This window comes from Leucoraja erinacea, chromosome 18, assembly GCF_028641065.1.
Source record: "Leucoraja erinacea ecotype New England chromosome 18, Leri_hhj_1, whole genome shotgun sequence".
NCBI classification, from domain to species: Eukaryota; Metazoa; Chordata; class Chondrichthyes; order Rajiformes; family Rajidae; genus Leucoraja; species Leucoraja erinaceus.
The window spans coordinates 27,110,754-27,132,785 of record NC_073394.1 but is presented as its reverse complement, the minus strand read 5'-3'; the positions used below and the strand labels follow the sequence as shown (position 1 = coordinate 27,132,785).

Genomic DNA, 22,032 nt, shown 5'->3' with positions numbered 1-22,032 from the left:
GGCAAGAGATGAATGAGCTTTTGGAATCATAATGGTGGAAGTAAAAGCAGAGGGGCAGATAGTGGACTGTACAAATATAGCAAGTCAGAAATAGACCTGGATGAGGCCATGGAGGAATTTACAGAGTAAATTATTTCATTTAATTTAGGCTCAGGCTGCAGTTTAGAGATGAATAGCATGGTGGATGATCGGGACATTGTGTGGCATAGCATGTGAAACAGCTGCTTTTGGTGAAATTAGGTTAAAATGTAGAAACAAGCAACTACATCTGCTGGTTTACAAAAAAAGAAAGTGCTGGAGTAACTCAGCAGCTCAAGGAGAATCCCTGGAGAACATGGATCGGTGATGTTTCCGGGCAGGACCCTTATTTTCATACTGATTTTAATCTGGAGAAGATCTCCACCCGAAACGTTACCTATCCACGTTCTCTAGAGATGCTGTCTAACCCGCCGAGTTACTCCAGTACGTTGTGTCTTTTTTAATCCATATTGTAGTCTACCAGTGAGAAAGATTTGAAAGAATTGGAGTAAAGCAAAGGCAGATGATGGTCAAATGAAGTTGTAATTAATAATCGGAAAAGTTTAATGCTGTGTTCAAAACAGGTTGGGGTGTAAATTGGTCAAATGTTTTCTTGCTGTAAGGTTAAAAATATCACTGGCAATATCACTTGCTTTTGCAACCACGATTATTGTATAACTGGATACATCCACTTGCGCCAACTACTTAAATATCTTAAGGATGCCAATGACTGCTGATAACCACTAATACAGATCAATATTTTAAAAAGTGAATGCTCTTTATAAAATCATGTTCTGCAGTTTAGGCTGTGGAACAATTGTCTATGATTTGTATATATGTTCCATTATATTACTTTTGTTAATGATATGCATCAGTGCTTTGCACGAATACCAATTATTAAATTATTAAATACTCCTCATTACTCAGTTTTACTGAACTAGCAATATTTTCAAAGGCTGACAGTTCCAATTTCACCACAGTTAACATTTATTGTAGAACTGAGGATACTTGTTTTATTGGATCTGCTCCCTTATATGAACATAGGCCAAAATTTGTCCATCACTAACCAAATAAGATATCTGATCACACATTGCACTTGCTGCGTGTGAAATTTTAGATGGAAAAGGTTATTGCATTAACTGTAATTACTCAATAATTCACAACAAATAAAATTAAGATTACTGGGGAAATTGAATAGTTAAATATAAGTGTAATCATCCCAATGAGATCACTTGCCAGCACAAAAACTCTTAATACATTAAATAAATGTTTCATGGCTTGTTGTTATTTTGCATGTGTGTTATTTTAATGGGTCTGTCCCACTTAGGCTATTTTTAGGCGACTGCCGGCGACTGTCATGGTCGTAGCAGGTCACCGAAAAACTGGCGACTAGACCCCCCTTCGACATAAAATTTGAAATAGAATCATTACTTTAACTGCAAAAAAAACAAAGTCAGCACCGGCGACAATCTACGTTAACCTGGCAACAACTACGTCAGGTCAGGAGAAGTCAAGCTACGCTCATTGGCGTCAAACCCACTGTCGCCGACTGTCTTAGAATATTTTTCAACATTTTGAAAGTCCAACGTTGACCAAAGACACTATGACTCTTTGGGCGACTGAGGAGACTACTCACGAACATACAGGCGACACCCCAGTGATCATGTGGCGACAGTCTAGTTGCCGGCAGTCGCCTAAGTGGGACAGGCCCAAATGCGCTTCACTGAAAGTTTCTGAATATCAACAGTGGGCCTCTTTCAGACTAAATAATTTCAACATCTTGCATTACTTAAATGATATCTGCAGTGGTTGTTGTTCTATAGTTACTATCCAATAACTGCTACTGAACAGTAGCTGTGTATAGTCATAGGCCCATGGTTGCTTTTAGTACCAATGTAGGCTAATCTTGTAAATGAAGAGTAACTATATGAGTAGAAGATTGGAAAGTTCGCAGTCACCAATAAACTGTCCCCATGAGAAAGAACCATCCCCACCCAAAGAAGCAGCTAAAAGCAGGAGTATAAGAATTACTGTGATATGTATAATCATGATTAGCGACAGGCAATCTTCCATTGTAGTCAACGTCGAGTTTAGTTCATGGAATGACTCCTTAAAATATATCGTTGTTCCAAAGCTCAGATTAATAACTCCTGTTGAGGATGTAGAAAAGATTATTATAGTGGAATTAAGAACTTATTCTGGTGAAATTGTGCATTAGCACCCCAGCCGAGAGACCACCATGTTAATTATATGTTAGGGTCATCTTGATCCATGTGTGATGATGTCTGATCACAAACATTTTGCTTGTTGACTATCTCGCCACAATGCTGATGTCCTGCTGTATTTCCCCTTTTATAGGAAAATCTGGAGAAATGAAGGACCAGGAGCGTTCCTAAAGGGTGCATACTGCAGAGCACTGGTTATTGCCCCCCTATTTGGCATTGCACAAGTTGTTTACTTCCTGGGAATAGCAGAGACCATAATAGAGATGCTTCCGAACAGACGGCATTAATGAAGGTGGAGCACCTCAACAGGACATCCAACCTAGTTCCACAGGGTTACGTATGTCACATGAACAGCACAGTTTTTGGAGACTAAAGCCCGGATCACCGTCCTCTTCCCCATTCCTACCCAGCCCAACCTCCCCCCACCCCCACCATCATCCCCAAAACAGATTCCGCTTTTCCCAATCATTCCTAAAGACTGTCAGTATTTTTTGTTTATTTTTTTAAGAAATGGTTAACACTTGTGTCTGGGGTGTGAGAGCGCCAGATATCATCATCATTATTGTAGTTGTGTTCTCTTGAGTTGGTCAGTACTGACACAATAGATATCGTTTCAAAGGGATCATCCTCAGAGGAAGCAAAAGGCCCTGTTTCCAATTGTTCCCATGTGGAAAACAATAATGCAACAGCTGATTGAATTGCCAGTAGCAAAACACTAACAGGGTCATTGATACTTGTTTTCAGTTTGGGCTTTTGTACCTAGGTGCTGAGTGACATTTTTTTTAACAATGAAATCTAGCTAGTCCATCTTGAGTCTCTTGAACATGGTGTTGTTGGGTTTTCGAATGACAGGTAACTTAGTCTTCTAACATCTAGATAATTATTTTTTATTGCACAAAATGGACAGTATGCCACCAACTGCCCATTAGATATCGTGTCTGGTTGGGGTTACAATTGGCTTATTGAAATTCAATGTAGGCTGGACATTTTATGATTAGCTAACGCAATATCATTTGTTTCATTCCCTACTCTCATATATTTCAACACATCATCCCTTACCAAATATCTGGGTATCTTATGTGTAAGATGTAACTTGAGATGAAGCAGATAAAGAAGTAAAATGTGAAGAGATCAGGACCAAGCAGCTGCTGATGGCTGTGGCTGGCATTAGTTTGTATGAACATGTTGGACACCAAAGCTGAGACGAGACATAGAGTTATACAGCAAGGAAACAGGCCCATCGGCCCAACTTACTTCAGCCGACCAAGATGCCCATCTACACTAGTTCTTTCTACCTGCTCACGTTTGGCCCATATCCCTCTAAACATCTCCTATCCATTTACATATACATGTGAACCAGTGGACATGGGGCATGTTGGACAAGGCTGCTGATACCTTAGTTGAGGCAGGATGGGAGAAGTGATTCATTTGGCATGAATCTTCTAAACTAAACTAAGCTAAGCACAACATCTTAAATCCAAATGATTCCTGAACTACGCAGGTTAATGGGTTTGGCATTTTGTGGCAACATTCCTCCCTTAACACCAGCTCCCAGGTGCCAGCTTTGGAAGGCTGGTTACTTCTCTTGTGTTTAGCATCCAAACTATTGGCAGTGTGACACTCTCTGCTGCATTTGTGACTAAAGAGGACCAGTTTCATCAGGTCCCATTTTAACTTGCTTACATTATTAGAACAAACTAGTGTCATCCTTTGAAATTCAATAGGTTCCATAGAGGAAACCTGGGATATCTGTCTGTATTGATGTGTTTTAAAGCTAATAGAATAATTATCTTGGTTTGTGAACCTATGTTGCTCTCACAACCTCCAATTAGCAGCTAACAGTAGATACCCTTGACTGACATAATTCAAATTATTTTGTCAAATGCTAGACTAATTTAGAAAGGTAAAATGTTATTTCCACAGTATAAATGAACGTTCCCAAAGGCCAACCTTTTGCAATGCATTTGGTGAATTGTAATTCAACATGTACCAAATCGGCAAAGCTTTGTTCTGAAGGTATATGGCTTCATCTTAACTCTGTGACTGGATTATTGATTGGCAACCCACTGCACAGATATCTGGTATCTTCTCAGCACAAAATTCTGTAGCTGTAGGTAATTTATTAGAGCTGATATGTTTAATATGCTGCCGTAGAATGGAATGAAAGAGCAAAAAAAAAGTGCTTCTCGAATGCAGTTGAAAGGTAAAACACGGGTACAACACACAAACAGGTTTAATGTAGGAATTTTTTTTTCAGAGCATTATAATATTTTTGTAAAGGAAACAATTTCTTCATGCCCCCACACACCAGTTATTCACAACTACGTTTTTATAATCCCTGATGTGATCCCTTGGAAATACTGGTTTGTCAACATTTTTATTTTTACAGTCCAGTACTTCTTGTATCTAATGTTGTCAGTACTGATACTAAAGTGTTACTTGAAATCTGCTTCACACGATTGAAAAGGGTTATTGTCCTATTGGAGGTGCTGAATATTTGTTTGTGTTTTAATTACCAATATAATAGTATGCTTATAGGCTATGTAGGGAAGTGCGCTAGATTTGGTTGTCAGGAAGTATTGAGATAACAAGGGAAAGAGCATTCATGGAATGATTTATCTCCAGTGAAATTGCATTTGGAATTTCAGATCTTAAATAATTCTCATTATTGTGCAATATAGATAAAAAGTAAATGTGCAGGAGACTAGGTGATGTAGCCTTAGATTGATGCCCTATACCTCGGGGATGGATGTTCAAATCCAGTCTACAACAATGGGTTAAAACCGCTGCTTTTTTAATTTTCTTGGTCCTAAATGAAATGAGTTTGCCGTCTAACCAAATTGCTGCTAATCAGCACAAAATTGCCAATCTTACAAGATACACTATAGGATGGCTGGTGTTTGGATGTGAGGCAGCCATACTGGTGCAATAGACAGTCATCAGGCTTTGTGGTGAAGCAGAGCAGAGTACTGAGTGCGTTTAATTCTGACACTTCATGTGTAGCCCAATGAACACAAAAACACTGAATGTTCGACATTTGAATTTTTTAAAATCGCAGTCAAATCCATCGGATTCTGATTGACCTCCACACTTTTCCAGCATTTACTGTCTTTTGTACACTACAATGAAACTCCTTTATGGTTCAATGCCCTTAAAGGTGACTAGGCACCATGTTGGGAGTGTGTAAGTCATTGTTTGATACATTTTGCTGGAGGGCAGTATTCTAGCATGCATATCCTCATAGTTGCTCTTAAGGAAATCATGCAGTTATAATTGTGAATTACTTCTTGCCTTAAGTTTTGGAGCATTGAGATATCGTGGGCCCTCGGAGTGCTGTGAAAACCTACTGAACAGCTTGTCATTGTAGATTGCTACCAAATAACTAATGGAGTTGAATGGATAGTTAGTGGTACAGTGGAACTATGCACGTTGAATTAAAACTAAATATAAATATTTGAACACTGAATTGCAGATAAAACCTATTCTTATTCTTAAGATAATTCTTATTACCTAGTCTCATCAACTTCTTTCCTCATTCTCATCAGCTCATTTGGAACTATGACACCTGCCCCTCACTCCTCAAGTCCACTTGCAATTCAGCACTAAATAGAGCAGAGTAGTCATTCTCTTTGTTCTTGTGATTTGGTCATTTGAACTGGCTTACTCATAGAAGAGTGAGAGAGTCTAGGACCACAGGGCGTAGCCTCAGAATTAAAAGACGTTCATTTAGAAAAGAGATGAAGAGGAATTTATTTAGTCAGAGGGTGGTGAATCTGTGGAATTTATTGCCAAAGTAGGCTGTGGAGGCCAAGTCAATTAATAATTTTAAGGCAGAGAAAGATAGATTTTTGATTAGTATGGATGTCAGAGGTTATGGGGGGAAGGCAGGGGAATGGGGTTAAGAGAGAAAGATAGAACAGCCATAATTGAATGGCAGAGTAGACTTGTTGGGCCGAATGGCTTAATTCTTCTATCACTTATAAACTTATGAAGAAAGAGGTTTCAGGTAGACGGGTGTTATTCTGGTTTATGATCAGTGGAGTTCTGCAGGGATTTGTGCTGGGACCTCTGTTTGTGATACATATAAATAAACGACTTGCACATAAATGTAAGGTAGGCAAAAATGCTGGAGAAACTCAGCGGGTGAGGCAGCATCTATGGAGCGAAGGAAATAGGCAACGCTTCGGGTCGAGACCAATCTTCAGACTGATGTGAGGGTGGGGTGGGGGGGGTGGCGGGAAGAAGAAAGGAAGATACACATAAATGTAGATGGGTTGGTAGTAAATTTGCAGATTACACCAAAATGAGGGAATTGCAGACAGTGAGAAAGGGGGTCAAAATATGCAATGGGATGTTGATCAGCTACAGAAGTGGGCAAAAAAATAGCAGATAATGTTTTCGTGCAAGCAATTGTGAGGTGTTGCACGTTGGGATATCTAATGTAAGGAGGGACAAAGTTTTAAAGGAGATGTGCGGGGAAAGGTTTTTATACAGAGAGTGCTGGATGTCTAGAATGCCCTATCAAGGTGTTGGAGGCAGATACAATAGTGGTATTTAAGAGGCTTTTGGAAAGGCACATCGATATGCATGAAATGGAGGAATATGGGTCATGTGTGGGCAGAGGAGGTTAATTTAACTTGGCATCATGTTCGAAACGGACATTGATGTATGTCTGTTCCAACTCCTGTGCTACTGAGACTAACTTATTTCCTCTCTTAGTCCTGATGAACTGAGAACATTAACTGATTCTCTTCTCACAGATGCTGCCTGACCTACAGAGTGTTTCCACCATTTTCTGCTTTCATTCCCAGTGGAACAGTACCTTCAGGGCTCTTTAGAACACTTTTACACAGCCAATCATTTCACCCTTTCCTTAAAAACCCTTGTCTGAAGTGTTCCATCATTTCTGGTAATGCCTGGTCACCAAATTCACCGTGCCATCCTTCTTTAGATTCTAAACATCATTGCTGCCATCTTTACATGCCCCGCTCCTATATATTTTTTTTTTGAATTCTCTTCCATCTGGTTTCTCTCCCACTTCTATCATCAAGGTGGTCCAATAAATTCTTTATGGACCAGCCTGTGATTTGACCCAGAGATTCAGACTGGGAATGCTTTGCCTTCACCCTTGAATGGTTGCCTTTACTTCATTGGAGATGCTGAATTCTTCAGACCACCCATGCAAATACCTCCTCACCTTCCACAATGTGCTTTCTTCTACTCGTCCCTTCAAACTTCTGAACTTCTCATGCTCACTCGACTGATTTCAGTACTTGAAACACGGGGGAGTTGTCTTATCTCCCGTCCCCTTGCCCATGTTCAGGAGTGAAGGTGGGCCGGTGTGGTACGCCAGTGGAGATTGTCTGATGCAGTCAGCACAAATGGGTGGAATTGACTTGGGTTCTTCAAAATAGAACAGTTAGGTGGTGCAGTTACAGTACAGTTACTCTCATCTTGCCTCATTGTTATTGATCTGGTCCCAGCAAAGAGCCATCTAAAATTGTTTCTCATCTTATGCCTGCGTTAGTGAACTCCACAGATCTGTCATAACATTTCTCATCTACGTGCTGCCCACCTGGAAATACTGAAAACATAATCTCAATTTCCATGTGTGTGTGACAACATCTGAATCTATGTAGCTCTGGGGACCTCTCACCTTTGCGAGGTGTTCGTTCAGCATGTAGCCCTGGATGTACTGATATTCAAGGATGGTGAGTGTGTGCAATTCATTGCCACAGAAGGTGGTGGAGGAGCCAAGTCAAAGGACATATTTAAGGCGGAGATTGGCAGATTCTTGATTAGTACGGGTGTCAGGGGTTATGTAGAGAAGGCAGGAGAATGCGGTTGAGAGGGATAGATCAGTCGTGATTTATTTATGACCATCAGCTATGAGTTGGATATAGCTCTTAGGGCTAACAGAATCAAGGGATTTGGGGAGAAAGTAGGAACGGGTTACTGATTTTGGATGATCAGCTATGATCATATTGAATAGTTGTGCTGGCTTGAAGGGCCGAATGGCCTACGCCTGCACCTGTTTTCTATGTTTCTATGATTGAATGGCAGGAGTGACTAGATGGGCTGAATAGCCTAATTCTGCTCCTCTAATTTATGAAGTTAAACCTACATCACTGTTTATTCTAGAATGTTGAGAAGACTGAGCAATTGTCTTTGTTTGCCAACTCGAGCATATTCCATGGCCACCAATTCCATTCCTGAACCAGACTCTGTAATCCTCACCCAGAACTGAGCTACACCATCCGCAAACTGTAACCTAATTGACGCTGTGGAAACCTTCTGGGGTCTGCATTGTCGATACAATCTTGTATTACCAGCTCAGAAGCTTCACTTGATCACACTCATTTGTTGCTGATATCTTTATGCTAGACCACTAACCTGGCATGCATCTGGTCAACCTCTCATGTTCTGGCCTCCATCATCCTGATCCACATCCGAACCAGAGCTAGTGCTCACGAACCAGTGTCGGCTCCATGTTAAGCATCACTTTGATTTTAAAATTCTCAACTTGTTATCAATCGCCTCTCCCCACCTTTTTGACGACTTAAGGCATGCAAGGGAACTGCTCAATTCTGGCTTCTTGACCAGAGGTGAATTTAATTACTTTCCTCTATGTCCAATTGACAATCCTCTTAAGGTCTGCTGAAACCTTTCTGATGCCTACCCGTTTCTTCAAAATGTTTCTCAAAACCTTACTTTAAAATATAACCTAAACCTAAAAACCCCAAGCTAATGTCTAGCTTGGTGCAAAATACCTTGAAACATTTTGCTACATTAGGCATCATGCAAATAAAGTTGTTGTGTTTTTCCCCCTCAGTGGCATGTTGTAACGCAGTCTCTCTGGATTCTTGTGTGCTTTGGCCCCACCTCATCCATGCTATCCAAGATAGACCCATCTACCCGCATTTAGCCTACATCTCTCTAATCATGGCGTTTCGAATGGGGACCCTGCGTTAGATTTTGAACATTAAGTCTGAAGAAGGATCCCAACCAGAAATGTCACCTGTCCATGTTCTCCAGAGATGCTGCCTGGCCCACTGAGTTACTCCAGCACTTATACTTTATTTTGTAAAGCAGCATTTGCAGTTCTTCGTGTCTACATTGCCTGTCAGGGTGTCTGCCATTGTTGTTTTGTGTTTCATGAGTCAACCTGCGTGGAAAAGGGGGGAAGCAGGAGTAAGGCTGACAGGAGTCAGTACCACAGATCAGGGAGAAGACATTTGTTGGCAAATTAAGCAATGGTGTCAGTCGTTGAGAGGGGAGGGTCGTGCATTTCCAATGGAATGGCGTAGCACTTGATATTCAGTCATGTCCCACGCTACATTGTCTAGACTACGAGGGATGACATTTGAATAATGTGTCATTCTGCCAAACACATCTACAAGCTCCCACTGTACTTGAATATTTTTTAGTCAGTTTTAATGTTTGTACGTCCTGTACGCCTGCTAATATTAATCGCTGACCCTCCCCTGACAGATCTCCTGCACTCAATTCAGTGGGGGAAAAAAGTATATTATCTACGTGTTTTCTTGAGTAACTTTAAGGAAACTTATGCAATAATGCTCTCTCCCTGGCGATGTTAAATATGCAGTGTGGGCTTGCAGTTTGATGCTTGCCTCAGTTTTTCGATTGCCAGCTCATCTTGCAGTCCAGCCAACACATTGACCTCAGCCCGCTGTTAAGGCAAAAAAAAAAACTTCTGCAGCACTTGATTCAGAGTAAACCTTTAAATTGCAGCAGTGTTGAAACTTTAAAAACAAATCACTGCATTTGACAGCTCCTGAGCTTCGTGCTTAATTGAAGAAGTCTCCCCGGAGATTTTATTTAACTATGCGTGGCAATTTGCTGCTGCAATGGACATTGCAGCAATGACCATGGATAGGTGTAGGTTCAGTAACTCCTTGCTCCTGCAACCGAGAAGTGAACTTGCCAGACAATGTTCTTGTCTATGTTTGTCCCTTAAATGCTGGCATTGGCAAGTTGCTGAGCTGTTGGGATAGGTACAAATCTGTAAAGATAGGTACAAATCTATGGAAATCTAAGACTGCTAAAGACTACAGACAGATTGCAGGTAACCTCTGTACCATGTTATAACTCCAATGTATTACACTCTATTTGGTTGATTTATCATTCTCATTCTGTACTAAAAGTCAATAGGAATATATTTGTGTTTTAAAACTGTGTTCTTTTGATAGATCAGTCACCTTTCACACTGTTATCTCTAGAGTGCCCGGGCAAACTGAACACTGGAGAGACACCAAGTGCTGGAGTAACTCAGCGGGTCAGGCCGGATCTTTGGAGAAAAAGGATGGGTGACATATCGGGTCGTAACCCTTCTTCAGACTGCCTGTTGAGGAGTCCAGACCCTTGACATCACCCTTCCTTTTTCTCCAGAGATGCTGCCTGACCCGCTGAGGTACTCCAGCATTTTGTGTCTATCTTTGGTATAAAACTAAATTCCTTGTTTTTTTACAACCTGAACTCTGGGTCTGGATTCAAAATTAAAGTTTTCAATACTAATCCTGATTGCATTCTATTGTGCTGCACTGCAGGGTACTGATATGCAGGAGAGGCAGAGGGTATGTCCTAAACTTGGCCAATTCTGTTTCTTGAATGTCACTGAATTGGAAGTGGGAAATATTGCTCCATGGATTTCTATTGAGCAAAAGCAGAAGACTACGTTTTCTGGACATTTATGCAGTATCTAGAAAGAGCAGATTTCACGATGGGTAGAATAAGCACATAGAAATAATAATGACCACATTTTAGTACAGTATTTTAACAATCATGAGACACGGTGTCTGTGTTGTCTGTGGAATGAATGGAAAAACTGGGAATCATGAAAGTATTGGCGCTACTTTCCAGACTAGTGCTGTAAAGCTGGTCAGTAATGCGAGAGACCCTGGAGAGAAATGTTAGCTGTAGTGTTGTCTGAGAATTGAATGTACTCTAATGTGAAGCTGTTGGTCGCTGACGCTCGTGATGTTGGTTAGATTTTGGGTTTTTTTCCCTTTGCAACTGTTGGGAAAATAAACTTTATTGGCCTGTCAATGATTCTGTCAATACGTATGCAAAATATTCTGTGCAGTTTACACTGGCGTTTCTCAGTGTCAAGGCTAATCAGTGTCGTAAACTCCCAGTTCCGCAATCCTGCCAGGTTTTTGTTTGCTTCTAACTGGATTCCATGCGCAGCAACTGTGTGGACAACTCCAGAATTGAATGAGCAGCAGCTTGAAGAGTGAGTGTATATAGCATTAATGTTGCTTCTCTGGACAGCCAATTTGTTGGGGGGAAACGTCTTGCATTGATTGTGATCTCCCTCACGTTCACACTTCTCTCCTCCAGTTCCACGTGTGCTGGCCTTTCACAGCGAGTCTGTTAATGCCCCCTTGGGTTGTTTACATTTGTTTTCTACACGTGATCTTTGTCAGCAGGGATACAGCTGCTCGCCTCCAGGGCGAGAAGGCTTTAGGGTTTATATGCGCTTAATCTGGCATCATACTCTTTAGTTCTGAGAAATTCTTCACTGTCAGAGGTGCTACATTAAACTGAGTGCCACCCTCCCATCTTTCACTTGCCCCAGTTAATGTTTTAAGTCGGCTGCATATCGACCAGCATAACATTCTGCTGGTGTTCTGATCAATGTTCCTCCCAAAACTACAATCACCAATAAGAAGCAAATCAAAGGGTAGCTTATGTGGGAGCCTGCAGGTCGAAATGGTAACAATACCCATTTCTCTGCAGAAATTACATAAGATGTTTTGTAGGTATCTAAGGTACTATATAAATCCCTTTGCTGGGTAATTTCTCTGTTTAAATTATTGTAAGCAAATACAAAGGAAGGAAAAGAGTGATGAGTCATTTGTTCTCTGTCTTACTGTTGTCAATGGACAGAATTGGGATTGTGTTCATGAGGAATAGAACACAATCAGTCTGAATTTTGAGTGTCGAAAGGGGCCTGATCAAGGAGGGACTCGACTGATTCGTGCTGTCACATTATTCTGTCAGCAGATGCACTTTCAAAAATGTCGCAAAGGGTTTGTAAAGGTTGGGTTGGCGCCTGGCTTGTTCCCTTCATTCCAGCCTTCTGCACCGTGTGATGTGGGAGCGAGGAGGTCTGGGATAATGACAGCAGCCGCACCTCAGGCTCAGTCAGCTGATGTGAAATGTACCACAAAGCTAGAGATAATTAATCTGTTGTCGTTAATCTTTACACAAGAACCCTTTTCATGTATTTATTGCTGATTGGAAAATTAAGCATGAAACTAGAGTCTAACGACTGATTGACAACAAATGTCATTGAGTTTGTGTGAGGGACACGAGATCCCTAAACTGAAGCATCAGAAATTTGCAGTCGGCAGAGTCAGACGTTGTCACAGACTAGAAAGTGTAAAATGAGTTGGAGGGGAGGAGATGATCAGAGTAGTTTGGATATGTGGGCATGGATTGCAGGTGACAATCTAGGATCCACATCCTTTGACCATTGTAACTTGAAAGCATTCCTAATATGTGTGGCTGTTTAGATTGAAGATTTACTCCAGAGTTGCATAAGTGATAACATTTCAGCAAAAGCTAATTGGAAATATTTAAACTACTCTGAATTACTAAACACTAATTCCTTAATGGTGTACAATATAGTGCAATTTATGAATGTTTGTTTATTTAAGTAAATGGAAATATATGATAGACAATTTGTGCAAAATACAGTTCAAAATATATTTTTCGAGTATTTCTTTTCCATTATTGCAGAATAACACAAACGATCTGCAAACCATGAAACCTGCCGTCTTTTAATTTCACTGCAGTAGGAACGGCTCCCCTTCTGCATTAACTACAGTTTCAAAAGACATTGAAACTGACTTATTTTTGCACATTGACCCGTAAAAACATACTTCCTTGCCCTCATTTTATTAAAAAAAACTTTTTTTTTTAAATTGTGGACTTTTTAAAGAAATAGTATTTTCCAAACTCTGAAAATGTGAAATGTTTTCCTCAACAGTGGGTTGTTTAAATGCAGTTGTAATTAAGATTCAAAGTTAACCTGCTGTGATGAGTGTAATTTTGTGAATGAATGTAATTTGACGTGAAGCCTGTACACTGCGTTTAGTAGCTGCTGCAATATGGCACTATTAATATCTGTAAATGGATCTGTATTAAAATAATAATATGAATTCTGTGTAATTGATGTCATGTGGCAAAATAATAAAGGTTATTGAGACCAGATCACGGAGGTGAATCACTTTATGTCTCTAATGCCCTCCAGAGATGCTGCCTGACCTGCTGAGTTACTGCAGTAATTAGTTTCAGTTTTTAGTTTTGGAGATACAGCACGGAAACAGGCCCTTTGGCCCATGCCGACCATTGATCACTAGTTTCATGTCATCCCCTTTCCCTACACATTAGGGGCAATTTACTGAAGCCAATGAACCTACAGACACGCACATCTTTGGGATGAGGAAGGAAGCTGGAGCATCCGGAGGAAACCCACGCAGTCGCAGGGAGAACGTGCTAACTCCACGCAGTCAGCATCCGAGGTCAGGATTGAACCCCGGTCTTTGGCACTGTGAGGCAGCAGCTCTACTAGTTGAACCACTGTGCACCCTTTGTGATTTCCTCAGGATTCCAGCATCTACAGTTCCTAGCGTCCCCACTTTATACCTTATCTACTTTTCATTCCTAATTTCTCATGGTGAATGTGTCAACTGGATACCACATACTATTCTTAGTGAATTGTGTGTCATATCCATGGTGCTGCCTATCAGCTGTCGTGCCACTTGGCCACATGTTAGACCCACTGCCCATTGACTATCGGCTCCCCTGGTGAGATGGAGTTTAAAGCAGTCTTCAAAGAGATGATAACCATCAGTTGGAGCAGGTACCACTAATTATTTCATAGGTCTTGAAGGGAGAATTTAGAAAGAGACAAGGATGGGAGGGAATAATTAGAAAATTAGAGAATTTAATTAGCTATGGGATTGCACAACAATTTAGTCAGGGAGCTGGAGAGAATGGAGCTCATAAGATAAAGGGAAATTTTAACAAGAGTGCCTTGAATGTTGGATATTCTATTGGAAATTTGAAGGGAATGGGATTCTGTCAGAAACAAATGAAATGCAGGGAAATTTAGTAATGTGAAGCGGGAGAGGGAGGAATTAGTAAGAGGGAACAGGGAATTTACTAAAGTGGAGTATGGACTGCAGGGAAATGACAAGAATTTATAGGAAATTCAGTAAATGGGTTTTGGGAGTCAAATGGGAATTTGGTGTGAACATTAAAGGGATTAGAGTCAGAGTCATACAGGCCGTTCAGCCCAACATGCACATACTGACCAACATGTCCCATTTACACTAGTCCCACCTGCCCGCGTTGGGCCCATATCCCTCTAAACCTGTCCTATCCATGTACCCATCTAAATTTTCTGCTAGCATCTGCCTCAACCTCCTCCAGCATCTCTTTCTACACACCCACCACCCGTTATGTGAAACAGATACCCCCTTAGGTTCCTATTAAATCATTTCCCCCATCACCTTAAACCTATGTCCTCTGGTTCTTGATTCCACTACCTTGGGTAAGTGACTACGTGTCTACCTGATCTGTTCCTCTGATGATTTTGTACACCTCTAAAGATCACTCCTCATCCTCTTGCACTCCATGGAATAGGGTCCTAGCCTGCTCAACCTCTCGCTATAGTTCAGGCCCTCGAGTCCTGGCAACATCCTTGTAAATCTTCTCTTACTGCATTTCGTTGTCTCTGTACTGTACACTGCACAATGACAATAAAGTTGAATCTGAATCTGAATCTGAATCTAAACTCTTTCCAGCTAGACAACATCTTTCCTTAAACATGGTACCCAGAACTGAACACAATCTCTAAATGCAGCTTCACCAGCATCTTGTATAACTGCACCATGACCTCACAATTTCTATACTCTGTACTGTGACAGATGAAGGCCAATGTGCCAAAAGACGTTTGGCCACCCTATCTACCTGTGATGCTGCTTTCAATGAACTTTGTACCTGCACTCCTAGATCCATTTGCTCTACAGCACTTCCCAGAGCCCTACCATTCATTGTGTAGGATTGCAGACGTATTTAATGAGGATGTTTATGAACTGTTGGATTTGACAAATTCAATAAAAAAGGTGAGGGAAGCACATGGGGACTTGCTATGAATGATAGAGGGAATGTTGTGGGATTCCCCAAGAGGGAAACGGTAAAGCTGTAGAAGAGAGTTAAGTAAGAGAGTTATATGTATTGGAGCGACATTAAAGACAGGAATATAGTGAGCAAGGGCAGCGCGGTGGTGCTATGGTAGAATTGCTGCCTTAGCGCGAGAGACCCGGGTACAATCCTGACTACGGGTGCTGTCTGTGTGGAGTATGTATGTTGCACATTCTCCCAGTGACTGACATGGGTTTTCACGGTTACTCCAGTTTCCTCTCACACTACAAAGGTGTACAGGTTTGTAGGTTAATTGGTTTTGGTAAGAATTCTAAATTGTCCCTAGAGTGAAGGATAGTGCTAGTGTACGAGGATCGCTTGTGTGATGGCGGGCTCGGTGTGACGAAGGGCCTGTTTCCGTGCTGTATCTCTAAACTAAACTGAACTAGGAGACTGCAGAGTTATTTACCAGTGAAAATATGGAGTCCGTGGAATCATTTAGCAAGAGAATTTTCGGGAAGCCTGAGGGAATTTAGATGAGGATTAATAGGGGAATGCAGAGAAATACATGTGGTTGTTATTAGATATGGCAGGAGGATATAGGCAGTGCAGGGGAGTTAAGAAAGTTATTTAGTGACTGTGGGATAATTCAGAGAGAGTTACAAGCCCTGAAGGGGAATTTAGTTAGAATCATTGGAGTTGTAGATGAGAATTTACTAGGAGTTATAGGATGGCAGAGAAATTGAATAAAAGAGCTAAAGGATTGGAACGGCATGAATTAAGTCTGCATGGGGATTAATTAAGTAAAGCATGTTATGGGAAAATAAAACAGTAATGGGGACTCCAGTGAAATTTATTTAGATAATTATTGGAATTGCAAGGAAATTGAGTAAAAGTAGTTAAATTAAGAAAATGTAATGGTCAATGCAAAGGACATTTAGGATGAATTGAAGGAATAATCTTACAGGAATTTGTTAAGAACGTTATGAGGATTCAAGGGGGATTGAAGTAATAATATTAGAGAGACACCCAGAGGAGTTATTAGGAGGTTTAACAGAGAATTCAAGAAACTTATTTTAGAGATTGCATGGGAATTTTAATGAGCAACCTTATAAAGACTCCTGGGTAATGTCCGGTAATAAAAGTTCTAACAAGACCCTGGAAAGTACGGTCCGCTTCCCATTTTTCGAGCCACCTCGCAACAAAGATGGACACCAAAAATGATGTCTACTTTACTGTACAGTAAAGCAGTGTTTTATTATTGTCATCTGTGCTGCTAAAGGGCCTGTCCCACTTGGGTGTCATTTGCGTGTCATTTTTGCGACATCATTTACGCATCACGATGCGTGCGCATTACGCGTGGTGAGCATGATTGCATGCATTATGCGTGCATGGCGCGTGGTGAGGCGAGATGGCGTAGGCAGTGACGCGCGGTCGCGCACAGCGCCCCAGGATTTTGGGATTCACCAAATCTTCGCGCGCCACCTGCATGACGCGCAAATGACGCTCAAGTGGGACAGGCCCTTAAGACAGACACGCAATGCTGGAGTAACTCAGCAGGTCAGGCAGCATCTCTGAAGAAAAGGTCTGAATAAGTGTCTCGACGCAAGACGTTACCTATTCCTTTTCTCCAGAGATGCTACCTGACCCACTGAGTTACTCCAGTATTTTGCGTCCATGTTTGGTGTAAAGCAGCACCTGGAGTTCCTTCCTACAGATTTCATCTGCTCTACTGCAAAATCTCCTCAAGACATGCCTTCTTTGAAGAAGTTTTCCTCCAGCATCTGCAGTTCCTTCATAAACAGCTAAAAAAAAACATGTGTATGTTATCCAGGTAAATTACACGAGTACAATGAAACCATACATAAGTACAACAAGTTGTGCAAAAAGAGAAAGGAAACACAGTGCATAAGATAATGTTACAACTGCAGGGCAAGTGCAGTTAGAGAAAGTGCAAGTGCAACAATGAGGGAATTGGACAACTGGGAATTCATCCTTAGTTTATGAGAGGTCCGCTCAAGTTTGCGATAACAGTGGGGAAAAGCTCTTTTTACATTCTTTCAAGGTTTTGTATCTTCTACTTGATGGGAGAAGTGAGAAGAGGGATTGTCTGGGGTATGATACAATACAATACAATTTATTTATTGTCATTTGAACCTCAAATGAAGTTCAAATGAAATTTGGTTTCTGCAGTCATACAACAAGAAAAGAACCAAGACACACAACCAACACAATTTACACAAATATCCATAACTATTTTGTAGCTAATAGTACAGATGTCACTGGTCCCAAAGGTCCTGCCCACTGACACTTCAGTCTCTCACCCTGGCCAATTCCCAAAGAGTAGAGGTCATGGAGAAGCCAACAGGATTTAACAACGAGCTCCGACGCAGGTTTGGTGCTGAGAACATTTTAGTCTGGGTGGAATTTGATGGGATTTTAAGACATGTTGTGGGATAGACTGACACTGAAACTGACACCCCCACCCCCCAATAATTGCACATCCCCAATCCTTTCCACTCGTCACTTTAATTTCATGTTTCATGTATATTATGTTTTTGTGTTTTTATGAATGTTGGCAGATCAATTTCCCTCCTGGGATAAATAAAATTATATTGCATCGTATCGTAATGGATTGACATGAAAAACATGTAAAGATTGTAGTACTGAAAGTAAAATAAAATGAATCACATAGCATGTCTCTGTGTAGCCATGATTATTACAGTGTGCCCTACACTAATACCACAATAATACATGGCTTGGGCAAAGACATTCTAAAGGAGCGTGAAACCAATTAGCCGCCATGCCTCGTGCGGAAATAGACTTTTATTTTTCTCAGGAAACTGGCCACATTGCTACAGGATCACAGGGACAGCAGCTCCTTAAACTTATTCTGGCAGTCAGCTCAACGGATCCACACCACAACCCCGGCTGCTCCCCCCTTCGATGACGCCATTTAACGGGATATTAAAACTGACAGACTTGGCTCGTTTGGCATCTGTAGCATTTTTCAGGAAGAGAATCCAAATTGTACATCTCCCTGTTGTGCGACTGTGCTCACTGATTTCACGACTGCCACTAATTTTAAGATTGTGTTTCTGCACAATAAAATGAAATAGATTCTCACCGCATGGTCCAGAATTTAACAATATCAATTATGTATCAGCTACAGTTGAAGTCAGCAGATGGGAGATTCAAAGTGCCTCTTTGAGAGAACATGGAATGGTACAGCACAAGAAGAGGCCCTTCGGCCCGCAATGTCCGTATTGAACATGGTGCCGGGTTAAATTAAGTCAAGTCAAGTCAAGTTTATTTGTCACATACACATACGAGATGTGCAGTGAAATGAAAGTGGCAATGCTCGCGGACTTTTGTGCAAAAGACAAACAACAAAACAACCAAACAAATTATAAACACAATCATAACACACATATTCTTTTACATAATAAATAATAGAAGGAAAAACGTTCAGTAGAGTTAGTCCCTGGTGAGAAAGGCGTTTACAGTCCAAATTGCCTCTGGGAAGAAACTCCTTCTCAACCTCTCCGTTCTCACTGCATGGCAACGGAGGCGTTTGCCTGACCGTAGCGGCTGGAACAGTCCGTTGCAGGGGTGGAAGAGGTCTCTCATGATTTTGTTTGCTCTGGAGTTGCACCTCCTGTTGTATAGTTCCTGCAGGGGGGTGAGTGAAGTTCCCATAGTGCGTTCGGCCGAACGCACTACTCTCTGCAGAGCCTTCTTGTCCTTGGCAGAGCAATTCCCGAACCAGATGGTAATGTTCCCGGACAAGATGCTTTCCACCGCCGCTGCGTAGAAGCACTGTAGGATCCTCGGAGGCACTCTGAATTTCCTCAATTGCCTGAGGTGGTAAAGGCGCTGCCTTGCCTTACTCACCAGTGCTGAGGCGTGTGATGACCATGTCATATCCTCAGAGATGTGGACTCCCAGATATTTAAAACAGTTCACCCTATCCACAGGATCCCCATTTATACTCAATGGAGTGTACGTCCTCGGATGATGTGCCCTCCTAAAGTCCATGATCAGCTCCTTCGTTTTTTTGATGTTCAAGAGGAGGCTGTTCTCCTGGCACTAGTGCTAGATCTGGCACCAGTGCTAGATCAGCCACCTCCTCCCGGTAGGCCTTCTCATCATTGTCTGAGATCAGGCCCACCACCACAGTGTCATCAGCAAACTTAATTATTGAATTGGAGCTGAACCTAGCCACACAGTCATGTGTGTACAGGGAGTACAATAGGGGGCTGAGGACGCAACCCTGGGGCGATCCTGTGCTCAGGGTGAGGGACTTCGATGTATTCCCTCCCATCTTGACTACCTGGGGCCTGGCGGTGAGAAAGTCCAGGACCCAGGCACACAGGGAGGTGTTGAGCCCCAATTCCAGTAGCTTCCCGGCCAGTCTGGTGGGGACTATCGTGTTGAAGTCTGAACTGTAGTCTATGAACAGCATACTCACGTAGCCCCCCTTCTGGCTGTCCAGATGGGAGAGAGCGGTGTGCAAGACCTGGGAGACCGCATCGTCCGTGGACCTGTTTGGACGGTATACAAACTGCAACGGGTCCGAGGGAGGAAGGCGCAGATGTGATTCTTCACCAGCCTCTCAAAGCATTTCATGACTACCGAGGTAAGGGCCACCGGACGGTAGTCATTCAGGCAGGCTGGGGAGGCATTTTTTGGTACCGGTACAATGATGGATTTTTTGAAGCAGGCAGGGACCACGGACTTGTCCAGGGAGAGGTTGAATAATGTAGTGAGCACTGGAGCTAGCTGCGTAGCACAGGACTTGAGTACTCGCCCCGAGATGCCATCGGGGCCTGCAGCTTTTCTCGTGTTCACCTGTGTCAGTGCCCTCCTCACGTCGTGCTCGGACAGCGAGAATGTGTGAACATTCCTCCCTTCAGCTTCGGTAGCCAGCCCGCTGGTGGTATTGTCGACAGTCGGCAGACCTGGAGTGGTGTTGCCCCTCTCGAAACGAGCGTAGAAGGAGTTCAGGTCATCAGCTAGGGAGGTGCCGGCACATGCGGGTGAGGGAGCGGTGCTTCGGTAGTTGGTTACAGTCCGTAGCCCCTGCCACAGGCTTCTGGTGTCCTGCTGCTCCATCTGTAACTCCATCTTGTCCCTGTACCTTCTCTTTGCGTCCTTCACCGCCCTTCGCATTCGGTAGGACTCTGCCTTGTAGACGTCCATGTTTCCTGATGCCAGGCCCGAGTTGTAGGCAGCAGTACGAGCATTCAAGGCCACACGAACTGACCTGTCTACCCAGGGTTTTTGGTTCGGAAAGGTGCTTACCCTTACCATGGGGACGATGTTGTCGGTTATTGTTGCGATGAAGTCCATGACTGCTTCCGCGAACTCACTGACGTCACTGGAACTTGCTTCGAACATATTCCAGTCGACATCACTCAGTGCATCTTGCAGCATGGCCTCTGACTGGTCGGACCACCGCTTTACGTCCCTCGTCTCTACCGCTTCCCGAACTATCCTCTGTTTATACTCCGGCAACAGGAAAATAGCAGCGTGGTCAGATTTTCCTAGGGGAGGGAGTGAAACGGCCTTGTAGCCTTTCCTGAACGGTGTGTAGCAGTGGTCCAAAGTTCTCTCCCCCCTGGTGGCACACGTGATGTGTTGGTAGAAGTTCGGCATGACCTTCTTGAGATTTGATTTATTAAAATCTCCAGCCACCACCATAGCCGCATCCGGGTACTTGTTTTGATGTCGACATAGCACATCGTGTAGGGCCGATAGTGCCACGTCGGTGTCCGCCTGCGGTGGAATGTAGACGGCTGTGACGATCACTGAGCCGAACTCCCGGGGAAGGTAGAATGGGCGGCATGAGATTGTCAGGTGCTCCAGGTCCGGCGAGCAGGAACGGGAAAGCATCTTGATATTTCCAGGGTTGCACCAGTTGTTATTGGTCATGAAGCAGACTCCTCCACCCTTGGATTTCCCAGATGCTTCTGTTCTGTCAGCACGGTGGACAGTGAAGGACTCGGTTGGGCAGATTACCTGATCCGGAATCAGTGAGGTCAGCCATGTTTCAGTCAGGCAGAGGATGTTGCAGTTCCTTATGTCCCGCTGGAATCTGATCCTCGCCCTGAGGTCATCCAGCTTGTTTTCCAGGGACTGGACATTCGCCAGAAGAATGCTGGGCAGAGGGGGACGAAAGGCTTGGGCTCTCAGCCTATTCCGAATCCCCCCCCGCTTCCCTCGATGTTTTCTCCGGGTTTTCCTTGCAGCCGAGCTCCCTTTGTTGTTATAGATTATATAATCTCCTCTGCTTGCATGTGATCCATATCCCTCCATTCCCTGCATATCCATGTGCCTATCTAAGAGCCTCTTGAAACGCCAGCATCGTATATGCCTCCATCACCACTCCTGGCAGCACGTTCCAGGCACCCGCCACCCTCTGTGCAAAATAACTTGCCTGACACATCTCCTTTAAACTTTGCCCTCTCACCGCAAAAACACGAGCCACGGAAACGCGAGCCGGGGTCAAGATCGGCTGCCTCACCCGACCTAGGACCACCATTTCAAGGGGGCGTCTGAAGGGATTCTCAAGTAGGCTCTGGTAATTTTGTACGGATTAAAGGAGGTGAGG

The 22,032-nt window shown here is 42.9% G+C and overlaps 1 protein-coding gene across 2 annotated transcripts in view; it reads left to right on the top strand.

Moving 5' to 3' along the window:
* Positions 1-13,479, top strand: part of slc25a22a (solute carrier family 25 member 22a) — a 113,423-nt gene extending 99,944 nt beyond the window's left edge. For both annotated transcript variants that reach the window (XM_055649682.1, XM_055649684.1), the window contains exon 10: positions 2,377-13,479. In XM_055649682.1, the coding sequence (XP_055505657.1) occupies positions 2,377-2,530 (154 nt within the window). In that variant the 3' untranslated portion in view covers positions 2,531-13,479. The remainder of the gene's footprint in view (positions 1-2,376) is intronic.
* Positions 13,480-22,032: the final 8,553 nt, after the last annotated feature.